General features: G+C 53.0%; 1 protein-coding gene and 1 long non-coding RNA gene across 5 annotated transcripts; both read left to right on the top strand.

Annotated features, from left to right (window-relative positions):
* Positions 1–2,228: 2,228 nt before the first annotated feature.
* LOC146544032 (uncharacterized) lies at positions 2,229–5,577 on the top strand. 3 transcript variants are annotated; one of them, XR_014884105.1, is made up of 5 exons: positions 2,229–2,372; positions 2,674–3,154; positions 3,335–3,544; positions 3,666–3,776; positions 3,871–5,577. It is a non-coding gene; the product is annotated as an uncharacterized LOC146544032 (long non-coding RNA). The 3 variants fall into 3 exon arrangements; XR_014884106.1 differs by having other exon boundaries at positions 2,671–3,154; XR_014884104.1 differs by having other exon boundaries at positions 2,229–3,154.
* A 1,049-nt stretch (positions 5,578–6,626) lies between these two features.
* On the top strand, positions 6,627–14,232 carry LOC104912949 (uncharacterized). Of its 2 annotated transcripts, XM_085226903.1 has the most exons (6): positions 6,627–7,240; positions 8,236–8,319; positions 9,190–9,232; positions 9,330–9,410; positions 10,189–10,396; positions 13,716–14,232. In XM_085226903.1, the coding sequence occupies exons 1-5, from the start codon at positions 6,980–6,982 to the stop codon at positions 10,197–10,199; spliced, it is 480 nt and encodes a 159-aa protein (XP_085083029.1). In that variant the 5' UTR covers positions 6,627–6,979; the 3' UTR covers positions 10,200–10,396; positions 13,716–14,232. The 2 variants fall into 2 exon arrangements, 1 of the variants encoding a protein (XP_085083029.1); XR_014884083.1 differs by lacking the exons at positions 6,627–7,240; positions 8,236–8,319 and adding exons at positions 8,328–8,939; positions 9,027–9,087 and having other exon boundaries at positions 9,190–10,087.
* The last annotated feature ends 6 nt before the right edge of the window (positions 14,233–14,238 follow it).

Raw genomic sequence — 14,238 nt, 5'->3', positions numbered from 1 at the left:
TTCTCACCTCCAACCTGGGGCTCCAAATGTGGTTTGTCTGCTCCAACCTCATCCCAGACTATTTAATAACTGTAATTAACAGTGCTGTATATTAATTCCACCCGTGCAGAGTTGCTTAAGAGTGCTCTGTTGTGTATCATCATATATTAATATATGTTCTTTATCTCTTCTGATCTCATTTTGTAGCTCAGTGGGGTTTAAGGTTTACCAGGGCTCCTCTAATCAGTGGTATAAGCACTGTGTACTCTGGAGCAGGTAATGAAACATCATGAGCTCCTTGTACATGCATTGCTTGTATGCAGGCAGGTTTGTAATGACTGTAGGAAGCTCGCTTAGGGATTGAATGGGGTTACAAGGGGCTCAACTCATTCCATGGGGTCTGTGCTCCCAGCCCAGTAAGCTACGTGGCTGGTAATGGAGTGAGGTGCATTGACCAGGACCTGAAGAACACTCCTAGACCACAGTGGCCATTTGCTTCATCCTCACTCAGCATAATACAGTCTGCACTGCTCAAGCATACTGACCACAGGTATTCTGTTCCTGTTTTGCCTGGTTCTCTCCCCTATCTCCCTTACAAATTTGTCAATAGTAATGGATTCCAGGGCATTGTTCTCAGAGTATATAGAGGCTAATCACCCCAGGGTCCTATAGTTCTTTGTTTGAATAGCAGATTTGACTTTGTGTTAATAAAAAAGGATTGTCTTCTGGACTGTTGTAGTAAGAAGCATCCCTGATATCTCCATCCCAATTGTCAGGGGATGCTATTAGTTTCCTAATCTGTATGATAACCAAACCCCCACTCCAACACATTCAATAGCTCTGCAGCTGTGAGACCCAAATGTGTGACGATGTGAAGCACCTGGACTGCTGAATACTGGGACTTTCAAAGAGAGGCTCTGTGAGCAATGTGGATCATTCCAACTGGACTGCTTGATACCATTTGTGATGATCTCAACTCCCCCATGATGAACAGGGACATCCACAGCTAGTTCAGGCTGCCCAGAGCCTGATCCAGCCTCACTTTGGAACGGACAATGCATCCACCATTCCTCTGGGCAACCTGATCCATTGTCTTACCACTCTCACTGTAAAAGATATTTTCCTTACATCTAACAACAATTTTCCCTTGTTCTTTCCTTTTGCTCCCCTTTAGATATTGAAAGACTGTTACCAGGTCACCTCAGAGCCTTCGTTTCTCCAGGCTGAACAGCTCCAGCTCTCCGTGTAGGAGAGGTGCTCCATCCCTTGGTTTGTATCTCTGGAGGTACTCCCACAGTTCCTTGTCTCTCCCACACTGAGGATGCCACTCCTCAGTGTGCACTCCAGGTGAGGCCTCACCAGTGCAGAGCAGAGGGGCAGGGATCACCTCCCTTCATCTGCTGACAGCGCATCTTTGGATGCAGTCCAGCATACAGTAGGCTTTCTGAGCTGGGAGGGCACATTGCTGGCTCATGTCCAGCTCCCACCTGCCAGTACTGTCAGGTCTTATGGGGCAGGATCATGCTCAGTGCTTTCATCCCCCAGCATGTTTTGGTGGTGGGGGTTCCCTCATCCCAGCTGCTGACCCTCCACTTGGATTTCTTGAAGCTCATGAGGTTCACCTGTGCCCACTACTCACTGTATTGAAGTCCCTCTGGATGATGTCACCGTACCCCACAGCTCAGTGTCATTAGGGTGCACCTGACCCCACTGTTGATGTCACTGATGAAGGGGCAATCCCAGATGTTTATACAAACTCGGCAAAGAACCCCTTGAGAGCAGCCCTGCAGAGAAGGACTCGTGGATCCTGGTGGATGAAAAGCTAGATGTGAGCCAGCAGTGTATGCTTGCATCTGGGAAGGCGAACTCTATCCTGAGCTGCATTAAAAGAGGAGCGGCCAGCAGGGAGAGGGAGGTGATTGTCCCCCTCTACTCAGCTCCTTTGAGGCCTCATCTGCAGCACTTTGTCCAGGCCTGCGGCCCCCAGCACAGGAAGGACGTGGAGCTCTGGGAGCGGGTCCAGAGGAGGGCACTGAGATGGTCAGAGGGCTGAAGCAGCTCTGCTGTGAGGAAAGGTTGAGGGAACTGGGCCTCAACCTCATTGTGGCCTTCCTGTGCAGCCTGTTATAGGGAGCCTGTTTTGCAGTGGGGATTGGACTCGGTGATCTCTGGAGGTCCCTTGCAACCCCAGTTCTGTGATTCTGTGATTTTATTTGTCGCTTCTGAAACACTGTACTGCTGCAAGAAGAGAGAAAAGCACGGCGGGCATCAACTGGATTTCTGTGCTTGGTAAAGCTGCGCTGAGAACTGGGCTGACTCTTGCACCTGGAAATGCGTGCAACGTCTGCAGACACAGAGGCATAACTTTTCCCTGCAGGTTGAGCTTGTCTAAGGTAGGTGATTGCTGTGTGAGCTTCTGCTTTAAAGCATCAGGTTGTACAAAGAAGGAACTGTACTGCGTTCAGTTCTGGGTCCCTCACTGCACGAAGGACACTGAAACCCTGACATGTGTCCAGAGAGGAGCAGTGAAGCTGTGAGGGGTCCAGAGCACCAGTCTTACAGGGAGCGGCTAAGGGAACTGGGATTATTTAGTCTGGAGAAGAGGAGGCTCAGGGAAGGCCTTCTCACTCTCTGCAGTTGGCTGAAGAGAGGTGATGTTGAGGTGGGGGTCGTCGTCTTCTCCCGTGTAAGCAGTGATAGACTGGAGGGAAGGCCTCAAGTGGCACGAGGGGAGATTCAGGTCGGATGTGAAGAAAAACGTCTCCACAGGAGCGGTCAGATGCTGGAACGGGCTGCCCAGGGAGGTGACATTGTTACTGTCCCTGCAGGTGTTCAAGGAGCATTGGGTGTTGTACCGAGCGACGCGGCTCAGCGGGAAATGGTGGTGGTAGGTGGGTGGTTGGACTGGATGATCTTGGAGATCTTTTCCAGCCTTGCTAATTCTATGGTTCTATGAAAGGCATGTGCTGGGCGAGTGCTTTGCTGAGTGAGCAGGCAGCTGTTGCCACATCCACGGGGATGGGAGGCTTTTTAACCTTAGCCTTGTCTTTCGTGTCTGGTGCCCAGTAAGTCCTGTTGTTTTAAAGCAGCGTCTCGATTTCTGCAGCCACCAGAGCTCTCCCCCATGCTTCTCCCTGTGACGTGAGACCGCGTCGAAGGCCTTGCAGACGTCTGGGTAGGTGAAGTCAGTTGCTCTTTCTTTCCCCACCATTGCTGGGAAAGGCGTATTTCATTACGTATTTCCTTTTCACTGACCTTTCATGCTGCTTCTTGAAGAGTTACCTTTGGATGCTAAATTAACATTCTAAGTTAATATATTAATATAACCTCAGTTTTCCCTCCTCCTTTCCTTTAGCTCCTCTTTAGATATCGAAAGGCTGTTACCAGGTCACCTCGGAGCCTTCGCTCCTCCGCACTGAACAGCCCCAGCTCTCTCAGCCTGTCCTTGGAGGAGAGGGGTTTGATCCTTTGGTTCTTTGATTTTTGGGGCCGTCGTCTGGATGTGCTCCAACGGGTCCGTGTCCCTTCTGCCCTGAGGACTCTTCATATGGACACAGCGCTCCAGGTGAGGCCTCTTCAGCACAGGGCAGAGGGGCAGGATCACCTCTCCTCACCTGCTGACCAGAGCCTGTCTGGGTCCCTCTGGCTGGCGTCCCGTCCCTCTGCTGTGTCGCCGCTCCCCACAGCTCGGTGTCGTCAGCAAATTCTCTGAGGGTGCGCCCGACCTGCCGGTGCTGTCACTGATGCAGATATTGAAGAGTCCCAGCCCCAGCTCGGTGCTCTTTCCCAGCAGTGAGGTGAGACTGTGATGTTGGTGTTGGTATCTTCCAGGATCGTTCTTTCTTCCCTTGTCAAAAATGGGTGTGATGCTGCCTTTTTTCCATTCACCAGGGACTTCACCTGATTGCCATGACTTCTCAAATACCGCTGAGAGTGGCTTGGCGATGGCATCACCAAACTCCCTTACGAGTCCGCCGTGCGTCTGATTGGGTCCCAGAGACTCCTGGATTTCCGGTTCTACAGGCGGGCTGCAGCCTGGTCTTTGCTCACGGTGTGGGATGGGGAGGGGGGCGGCCGGGATGGCATTGCTTCCTCAATTCCCACCTACCAAATGTAATACTTGAGGGCTGTGTGATGAGCGGTTGGAGAAGACGGAGACGCAAAAGTCGAGTCCCTCCGCCTTCTCCTTGTCTGCTCCCAGCCACAGAGGTGCTGGTAAGCAGCACCGTGCGCAGAGCACAGCTGCCTTGCGCAGAGAACGCAGCACAGCAGTGCGCTTCTGTGCTGGAGGCGCTGCCTTGCACGTGCGGGACAGCGCCTTCGTCACTGTATTGCGTTCAGCAGGCGGTGGCAGGGAACCGCAGCGCTCTGGCGGTGTAACAGCTGCAGCCAGAAAGCTGCGTCTCTTGATGAGAGCAGCGAGAAAGAGAAAGCTTCATCTCCTGGAACGCCCTGACTTTGCTGACTGGCTGCTGGTTGCCCAAACTGCTGAGGACAACGTACCCCCACCAACGTTTACCCGTTGCTTGCTGCAATGTAGAGCTCCCAGAGGAGCTCGTTACTGTGCTGTGGGGTACTCTGCAGTCTGCCTGTTTTCTTCCTCCTGAGCTCTTGGCTCTGGCCTTTCCCTGCAAGCTTGCCCTTGCCTTGGCTTTCCTTTGGGCGTTCCCTGCGGCGTTTCCTTTGCCCTTGCCCTTTCCTTGGCAGTTCTCTGGGGCACTTTCCTTGCCTTTGCCTCACTGGGATGGGCTGGCAGGCGGCACTAATTTTCTTCTTGATCTGAACCCCAAGCTTCACGGGAGCTCTGAAGAGAAGCATATCTACCCACAGTGTAGCTCTAAACCTAACGCCTTTTGGCACTGGGTTAAGAGCCTGGGGGTCTTTCTCCAAATAGCGTTGTTAGCTATCCTGTCTCTGGAATGCAGGGCAGCGTGCTGGACGGTAAAGCCACCAATTAACAGAGAAGCAGCAGCAGATTGGTGGCTGGAATTCTGGAGTTGTAGCTGATAGGACGACTGGCTGCAGTGAGTCAAGCATCCTTCAGCTTGATCCAGGTCCAAGAGTGCACAGCCAGAAAGTCGTGTGGCCTTCGTCAGAAGAGCACCAGGTGACCCCTGAGAGATACACGCGTGTGTCACAGAACTGAGACTGGGGGCGAGGACAGAAGTCGGTCCTTTTGGGGACTGGCCGTGATAACCCGACCTGTGCTTGGACTTCCACCGGACTGCGAGCTCGGGCTTTACAGGCTCGAGGCGGAGTTGACGCAGAGACCTCTGGGTTTTCAAAAAGGAACAAGAAGGTTGGGAATCGGGTGCTTCGCTGGACGCTTTTCCTGGCTGTCCTACTGAAGGATTCTGCCTGTCCATCGGCACGTCTGGCTGGTTTGGCTGGCGCTGGGGAGCTCGGTGCTCATGACTGCAGTTCTTTGTGATACGGAGCTGCGCCATTTGCTGCCCCGACCAACTGCGCGTGTTGTTGGAAGAGAGTACTCTGTGCATTTCAGTTTTCTCTTTCATGCTTTTGAAGTGAGAGCGGTATATGCCTTCAAGCAGGTAGCATATAAAATAAATCTCTTTTATTTCCTTTTTTTCCCTTGGAGCAGTGGTTTGGGAAAACATGGATGCTTTCTTTTATGCCGCTGTGTTTACCTTATAGCGGTGTTCTGGGAGTGGCTTGTGTCGTTGATTTTTCAATACTGAAGGAACATAGCATTCTTTTTATTCTGGCTACGTAGAGCTCCCTTTGTTTCCTCTGTAGTTTTGAGTTGTGCTCTGGAACAGAATGTTCAGCTGCATCTAGAAGAGTTGCCAAAGAGGAGCCTGGGGGCAAATGGATCTGGATTTCCCAGAGTTCTGTGCTACTGCCGTGCTGAGGCTTTTATGACAAATCCATTCTCTGTTTCCCAAAGGTGATGCTGAGACGCTCGCCTCACGATGACTTAGGCGTACCTCACATTTCATATCGATTCTTCTTAAACTGTTGTTAAAACAGCTCAGCCGTGGTGCCCGCGGTCAGAACGCCCCGCGGCAGATCCCGGCACGGGTTGTGAGTGGAAGGACTGCCGGCAAATGGCTCTGTGTCAGAACTGATATCGCAGTGGATGTTTACAACGCTTGGGCGATCCGGATGGGATCTGAGAGTGGTGTGGTCAGGTACGCAAGTTGTTAGTAGTATTTTGTTCTTTTTTTCTTGAACTTGAATGTCTGTTAAAGAAAAACGACAAACTAAACTTGATGATTACTTATTTATTTAATGACTTAAGTATAGATACTGCTAAGCAGTTAGCAGAGGTTTGCTGGGTGTGAGAAGCTTTCTTCGGTTTTCTTGGTCTTTTTCCAATTGATGTAACTTGCTCCTCCCACAAACCCAACCTAACTGCGTTTTCGTCTGCCCTCACGACGAAGAAAGAAGGGAGAGCAAGAAGCTGCGGCGCGCCTCCGCGTCCGTCTCGTCCTTCTTGCTGTTTCTGCGGTGTCCGGAGCCACCTCGTGGCGAATCGGTGGAATAGCGGCCATATGCGTTTGACGCTCGGGCATGCGCAGTTAGATGCTGATCGTGGTGCATGCGCAGTGCGGTGCCGAAGCTCGGGCAGGCGCAGTTGGGTACCGATCGTGACGCATGCGCTGTGCGGTGCCGGATCTCGGGCATGCGCACTGCATTGCGGAAGCTCGGGCATGCGCGGTGACGTGCCGACGTTCGGCCATGCGCAGTGTGGTGCCTTCGCTCGGGCATGCGCAGTGCTGAACGTGCGCTCGTGCGGTGCCGACGCTCGGGCATGCGCAATTGGGTGCTGATCGTGACGCATGCGTAGTGCGGTGCCGTCGCTTGGGCATGCGCAGTGCTGTACCGGCGTTCGGACACGCTATTAGCTGGAGGACTGATCACCATAGAGAGCGGCGGATTCGCTGCGCTGAGCGCTTAGAACGGCACTTCCGCATTTGTACGCGCACGCGTTGTGCTGCTGGCGGGACTCGGCGGCAGACAGCGGCAGTTCCGTACAATGACCACGAGGTGGCAGCAGAGACCGCGGAAAGAACGTGTCTGGCAGCTTAAAAGCGAGACTCGGCGGCAGACAGCAGCAGTTTTGCGCTGTGGCCACGAGGTGGCAGCGGAGACCGCGGAAAGAACGTGTCTGACGGGATTGGCGGGGACCCGCGGCGCAGTCCCTGGAGATCCGTTCTCTGTGTGTCGCGGGATGGCAGGGGAAGAGCACGAGGTTAGAAGTGGAGGAGTTGTGGAGGAAATGACGAAGAAAACAAAGGCAAGTTACTCCAAACCCAGGAGAGCTGTGCTAAGTGCTTATAGATAGCTGCAAAAAAAAGTTTGTATGTTTTTTTTTTTTCCTTTTTGGCAGCATCTGTTTCATTTTTTCCAAATGTTCGCATACCAAAATGCAACAGCCCGGCAAATTTAATGATGACGAAATTAAAGCCCGTTGGCAGAAAGCGCAGGGCCGTATTAATGTTCGCTCAGCCTCTGTCTTGTTTATACTTCAATGTATTTTTATCCAAGAGCCTTTCTTCAACTGCGGGTTTCATTTTTGGCTTCTTATTCTTTTTTATGCCATCAAACGGGTAGTTTTAGGCCCTAGCAGGTCTGCACAGGCAGTCACAGCACAAAGTTGCTGTTTTGAGATCAGTGTGGACCACTACGGTGTTTCCACAAAGGTGAACCAAAACTGCCGTTCTCCACCTAGATTTACAGACGGAAGAAATGAATTCCCCTGCACAGAAAGAATCACAGCTGCGTCACAGCTGCCATTGGCAAGATGGCCCGAGAGCTGTGCGGGTGCATCTGGCTCAGCTGCAGCTTTTCATCTGCCCTTCCCCGGTCCTCCTGCAGCCGGACAGATTGCCCACAAGGGCTCGGGGTCCTCAGACCCTCCCCGGCCAGCTGCAGCAGTCGCTCCTGCCAGCACTCCCTTTCCCCCCGGCCATTCCCGTGTGGCAGGCTGGAGCCCTGCGCGGCAGAGGAGGAGAGAGCTGCAGGCAGACGGAAAACGGGGTGCTGGGATTCCTCCAGCCCGCCGCCAGATGTCTTCTCTGGCGTTTTGGGGGTGGGCAGGGGAGCGTGGGAGCAGTCTGGAGGCTCTGGGCAGGAGGGAAAGAAGCAAAGGTGCAGCTGCAGGCAGCGGGCTCCGAGCTGGAGCAGCGCGGCCAGGCACGGCTGCACAGCTCACAGCCTGGGCACGCAGAGGGAGTTGGTCCGGCTGAGGGCTGCAGGGCTGTCCTTACCAAGCGCTCCCCCGTCCCGCAGGTCTGCAGCGACTGCACCAGTTGCTCGAGCTCTTCCCGCTGCGGGAGCTCGGAAGTGACAACAAGCCTGACCCACCCCAAGCAGGTGATGACAGCATGCACACACACCCAGTGCAGATCTGGCACTCTGCAGTCCTCCCAGAGCTTGTTGCTGCTTTTTAGGCTGCTCTGCAGCTATGCTGTCCTTCCTCCTTCGTTCCCCTATGTCTTGCCCCCTCCCTTCGCCCCGTGCCTTCCCCATTCCTTTTTCAGGCTTTCTCCTTTCTTTCCTCGCTTCCTTCCCCACGCCTTCCCCCTGCAACGGCCCCCTGTTCTGCTGCTCTTCTCAGCTGATGATCCTTAAAGCACGCTTTTCAAAGGCATTGGATCAGACCGCATCCTGTCACTGATTTAAAAAAATCAATGAGTACAGCATTCTGTATGGATAACAAACTCCAAGCTGCGTGAGGACCAACAGCAGCTCCTCGCCCTGGAGTGTCACCATCACCTCCCTGTTTCTCTGGGGCTCGGGACTGATGTCTGAGCCAAAAGGCCACATGCTGCCGCACAGGCAGGTGCCGGGTTCACCCACCGAGGACACCAGACCCTAAAATGATTTCACCATGGGCTTTAATTGCAGTGCGAGTAGATGACGCACGTTTCTCACCGGGGAGCCGTAAGCTGAGCCCGGCAGTTTGGCAGGCAGCACTCGCTCCGTTCACACCGGTAATCTCAGCCCTTTTGCTGCACACGCAGCTTCTCAGCATCTTGCTGAGATTTCGGTACTGAAACCTGTGCTCCCCTGTTTGTTAGAAATGTCATCGATTGCCACTGAGGACAGACTGGAATCCGAGTATGTGGGCCATCCCAGCTGGTCCGTTGATGAAACCCCCTCGCCCTTAACCAGACAGGCAGACCCCATTGGCTGCCAGTCATCCCTTTTTTTTTCTTTTTTTTTTCTCCTTCATGCTTTTAGGGGAACTCTGAGATGGCAGCCCGAAGCAGTGATGGAGCACCTGGTGAGGGGTGCAGCCCTGCAAGCACAGCTGGAAGCGATGCACGTGTGGGACCAGATGGGGCTGAGCCTGGCTCCACCCCTCCCTCCCCTCATTGAAGGGCTGGCAGCCCCAGAGGCCAGGTTTCCTCCTGGAGACGCCTCCTGTGGATTGCTGGCTGAGCTCTGGTTCTTGGAAAGAGGTGAGTGATTCTTTCTTTCTTGCAGGGTTCTGATCTGTGCCTTTCTGTGGGGCTCCTAAGCTGGTTTACAGTAGCTGTGTCTGCTCTGCCCCTCCTCGTGCTGCCTTCCAGTTGTTCTCTGAGGGGAGCGAAGGGGTTATCAGCCTTTTTCTGAAGCGGTCATGGAGGGACTGATGCTCGTTCCTTTCTTTTGCTCCCATCTGTTTCTGGAACGCTTCCGTCAGCCCCAAGGTAACGCTGGTCGGCTGGCTGAGCATTGCAACCCTGGAAATGCCCGGAGCTGGTGCCCTTTTTCACAGAATCAAGGGATTCTGTGTTCTCCAGGTTTCCTTTGCTGCTCTTGTTCAGCTCAGTGCCTTCCCGTGAAGTCTCTGTTCCCTCTTTCATGGTTCTCGTTGTGGAATCTCCACCCTGGGACTCCAAACTGGGTTTGTCTGCTACCACGTTGTCCCAGCCCGTTTTATGACACGTCCCCTCTGTGTCCTCGCGTCCCGCTCGTGTCTTTGTGTCCTCCCTGCGTCCTCTGCCCACGTCCCCTCTGTGTCCCCTGTGCCACGCATTCATTCCACCCCTGCTGAGTTTGGTTGTTTAAGGGCACGTGTTTCCATGCCGTTCCGCGTCTCTTTGGCTCTCGTTGTGTTTTGCAGACAGACGGAAGGCTTTCTGGGGCTGCTCTGGTGTGTGCCTCCCTCCATTTCAAACTCTTTCCCCTGGTCCCCTGCTGTCAAAGATGTTTTCCTTCCATCTAACCCAAGTTTTCCCTCCTTCTTTCCTCCAGCTTCCCTTTAGGTATGGAAAGGCTGTTAGCAGCTCACCTGGGAGCCTTGGCTCCTCCGCGCTGAACAGCCCCAGCTCTCAGCCTGGCCTTGGAGGAGAGCTGTTGGATCCTTGGCTTCTTGGTGTTTTGGGGCCGGCCTCTGGATGTGCTCCAACGGCTCCGTGTCTCTTCTGCCCTCAGGACTCTTCCTATGGACGCAGCGCTCCAGGTGAGGCCTCTTCAGCACGGGGCATTCCCTCCCATTTCTCGCCCCATTCCCGCCTTTTGGCTCCCGCCTTTTGGCTCCCGCCTTTTGGCTCCCGCCTTTTGGCTCCCGCCTTTTGGCTCCCGCCTTTTGGCTCCCTCCTTTTTCCCATTTTTTTTTCCCTCGCTTTCCACACATCTCTTTCCTGTCCCTTCCCCTCTTTTCCCCCCACCTTTCCCCCCTCCTTTTCTTTTCTCTTCTTTATTCCTTCTTTTTTTTCCTTCTTTTTTTCATTTCTGTTCTCCTTTTATTTCTTTTTTTCTCCTTTTATTTTTTTCTCCCCCTTTCCTTCTCCCCCCCTTTCTCCTTCCCCCCCCTTTCCTTCTCCCCCCCTTTCTTCTCCCCCCCTTTCCTTCTCCCCCCTTTCCTTCTCCCCCCCTTTCTCTGCTTTTTTTTTCCTCATTTTTCCCGCCCCTGTCCTGCCTTTTTCACTGCCTTTTTCCCGCCCCTGTCCCGCTGTTTTCCTACACATTTTCATCCACTTTCCTGCTCCTCTCCTGCCTTTTTCCCGCCTTTTTCTCTCCCCTTTCCGCCTTTTTCTTCCCCTTTCCCGCCTTTTTCTCTCCCTTTCCCCGCCTTTTTCTCTCCCCTTTCCCGCCTTTTTCTCTCCCTTTCCCGCCTTTTTCTTTCCCCTTCCCTTTCCCGCCTTTTTCTCTCCCCTTTCCCGCCTTTTTCTCTCCCCTTTCCCGCCTTTTTCTCTCCCCTTTCCCGCCTTTTTTCTCTTCCCTTTTCCTCCCGTTTCCCGCCTCATTCCTGCCTTCTTCCCTCCTTTTTCCCACCCATTTCCCACCCTATTCTGCCCCTTTCCTGCCTTTTTCCCTCCCCTTTCCTCGTCCATTTCTCCTTTTCTCACCGCTTTCCCCTTCCATTCTCACCCCTTTTATCTCCCCTTACTTTTTCCCTCCCATTTCCTGCCTTTTTTCCTCCCTTTTCCCTCCCATTTCCTGCCTTTTTCCCACCCCTTTTCCTTTACTTTCCCAACCCTTTTTTGCCTCTTTCCCTCCCCATCCCCCTACATTTCCCACCCTGTCCCCGTTTCCTCTCACCCCAATTCCTGTTTCCTCCCTCTTGTCCTTTCAGTTCTTTTTCCTCTTTTATCCCCATCCATTTGCTCACTCTCCCTCTTCTTTCTTACTCTCCTCCTCCTTCTCCTCCTTTTTCCCATTCTTTTTCTCCCTCCTTTCCGTTTTTCTTCTCCTTCTCCTTTCTCTGATTCTCCTTTCTCGCTTCCATTCCAGCCCTTTTCCTCTTCCTTCCTTTTCCTCTTCCTTCCTTTTCCTCTTCCTTCCTTTTCCTCTTCCTTCCTTTTCCTCTTCCTTCCTTTTCCTCTTCCTTCCTTTTCCTCTTCCTTCCTTTTCCTCTTCCTTCCTTTTCCTCTTCCTTCCTTTTCCTCTTCCTTCCTTTTCCTTCCTCCTTCCTTCCTTCTCCGCTTCCTTTTCCTGTTGCTCTCATCTCATCCCCATCCCACTCCTCCTTTCCTTTTGCCTTTTCTCTCTCCATTTCTTTGCCATTTGCTTTGATTTCTCAGGCCCTAACCCTCCCCCCTCCCGCTCCACCTCTCCTAGACCCATTGAAGAGCTGACTGCCAGTGGGGAAGGATCTCTTCTGGAGATCCACTCTGCTGGAGTTTGCCTTGCGAGCCCAGCTTACGGCTCAGTCTCTCGCTCCTTTCTGCGTCCTGCTTTGGTGGAATAACATTCGAGCTCAGCTTCCTGTTCTACCAGAACACGGCTACATCCATTCATTGGACAGGGGCACGCTGGACCCCCGCTCCCTCAGCTTCCAAGGCCTGTTGTGCTGCCATTTCTTCCCTCGTCCCCATTTCCTCCCGTCCCGCTCCCCGTTTGCTGCCTCGGCCTGAGTGCACGGCCAGATGCTGTTGTCCTTCTGGGCCCCCCTGAGTTGCTGCGTTGGCTGGGCGCTGATCCTTGGAGAGCAGTGAGTGACACCGCTGTCCCTACCGGAAGGCGGCTCCGCTTTCCTTGTCCTGGGCTCAGGATCTCTTTCCCGCCCCCTTTCCCCTCTTTTTCCTCCCCTTTCCCACCCCGATTCCGCATTTGTCCCTTCTCTTTCCCGCCTTTTTTGCTCCCGCCTTTTTTGCTCCCGCCTTTTTTGCTCCCGCCTTTTTTGCTCCCGCCTTTTTTGCTCCCGCCTTTTTTGCTCCCGCCTTTTTCCCATTGTTTTTCCCTTCCCTTTCCCACCCATCTTTTTTCTGCCCCTTCCCCGACTTTTTCCCCTCTTTTTCCCCCTGCCTTTCCCCCATCTTTTTCTTTTCTACTCTTTATTCTTCCTTTTCTTCTCCTCCTTTTCTCTTCTCCTCCTTTTCTCTTCTCCTCCTTTTCTCTTCTCCTCCTTTTCTCTTCTCCTCCTTTTCTCTTCTCCTCCTTTTCCCGCTCCTTTCCTTTTCCATAATGGCCCCTTTCTTGGCCCCTTTCTTGGCCCCTTTCTTGGCCCCTTTCTTGGCCCCTTTCTTGGCCCCTTTCTTGGCCCCTTTCTTGGCCCCTTTCTTGGCCCCTTTCTTGGCCCCTTTCTTGGCCCCTTTCTGTTTCCCCGCCTTTTCCTTCTTTTTTCTCCTGTTTTTTCCTCCTTTTTTCTCCTTTCCCCGCTTCTCTCCCTTTCCATTCCCTCCCCTTTTTTCGTCCCTTTCTTTTTCCCTCCCCTTTCCTGCTTTTTTTCCTGCCCTTTTACCCTCCTTTTCCTGCCCCTTTGCTGCCTTCTTTCTCTCCCTTCTATTTCTCTCCCTTCTATTTCTCTCCCTTCTATTTCTCTCCCTTCTATTTCTCTCCCTTCTATTTCTCTCCCTTCTATTTCTCTCCCTTCTATTTCTCTCCCTTCTATTTCTCTCCCTTCTATTTCTCTCCCTTCTATTTCTCTCCCTTCTATTTTCTTGTTTTTCCCTCCCCTTTCCTGCCTTTTTCCCTCCCCTTTCCTGCCTTTTTCCCTCCCCTTTCCTGCCTTTTTCCCTCCCCTTTCCTCGTCCATTTCTCCTTTTCTCACCGCTTTCCCTTTCCATTCTCACCCCTTTTATCTCCCATTACTTTTTCCCTCCCATTTCCCATCTTTTTTCCTCCTGTTTCCCTCACATTTCCTGCCTTCTTCCCACCCCTTTTCCTTTACTTTCCCAACCCTTTTTTGCCTCTTTCCCTCCCCATCCCCCCCTTTCCTCCCCCCTTTCCTCCCCCCTTTCCTCCCCCCTTTCCTCCCCCCTTTCCTCCCCCCTTTGCTCCCCCTTTTCCCGCTCCATACTAGTTCTTCCGGAGCTTTGAGTTGTGCTCCGGAACAGAACGTTCCAGGAAGGAGCGCCGCCAAACGGCTCCGTGTCACAACTGAGATGGCAGTGGATGTTTCCAAGGCTCGGGAGCCCCGCATGGGATCTGACAGTGGTGCGGCCAGGTACGGAAGTTGGTACCGCTGTGGCTTTTTTTGCTGCCACTCGACTGCTTTGCCTTGCGGTTGTTTTGCCACGGTAGCGACTGTCAATCGTTCCTCGCCATCCTTGGCTGCGCTGCGCACACCTGTCCTATTGATGCCAGCTTTGCCATCACCTCCGATGCTGGCCAAAAAAAACAAAACCAAACAAAAGACAAAATGGATGTGCTGATGACTGAATTATTGATTTAGTTATTTACATATATTCCGAAGCAATCAGCAGAGGTTTGCTGGGTGTGGAGAAGCTTTGCTTGTTTTGCTTCGTCTCTTTCCAACTGACGTAACTTCCTCGGCGGCTGACAGGTGCAGTTCCGCGGAATGGCCACGAGGTGGCAGCAGACACCGCGGAAAGACCTTTTCTGACAGCCTATAAGCGG

Source organism: Meleagris gallopavo, chromosome 6 (assembly GCF_905368555.1).
Source record: "Meleagris gallopavo chromosome 6, MGAL_WU_HG_1.1, whole genome shotgun sequence".
NCBI classification, from domain to species: domain Eukaryota; kingdom Metazoa; phylum Chordata; class Aves; order Galliformes; family Phasianidae; genus Meleagris; species Meleagris gallopavo.
The sequence above is the reverse complement of the archived record's forward strand: the minus strand, read 5'-3'. Positions and strand labels throughout refer to the sequence as shown.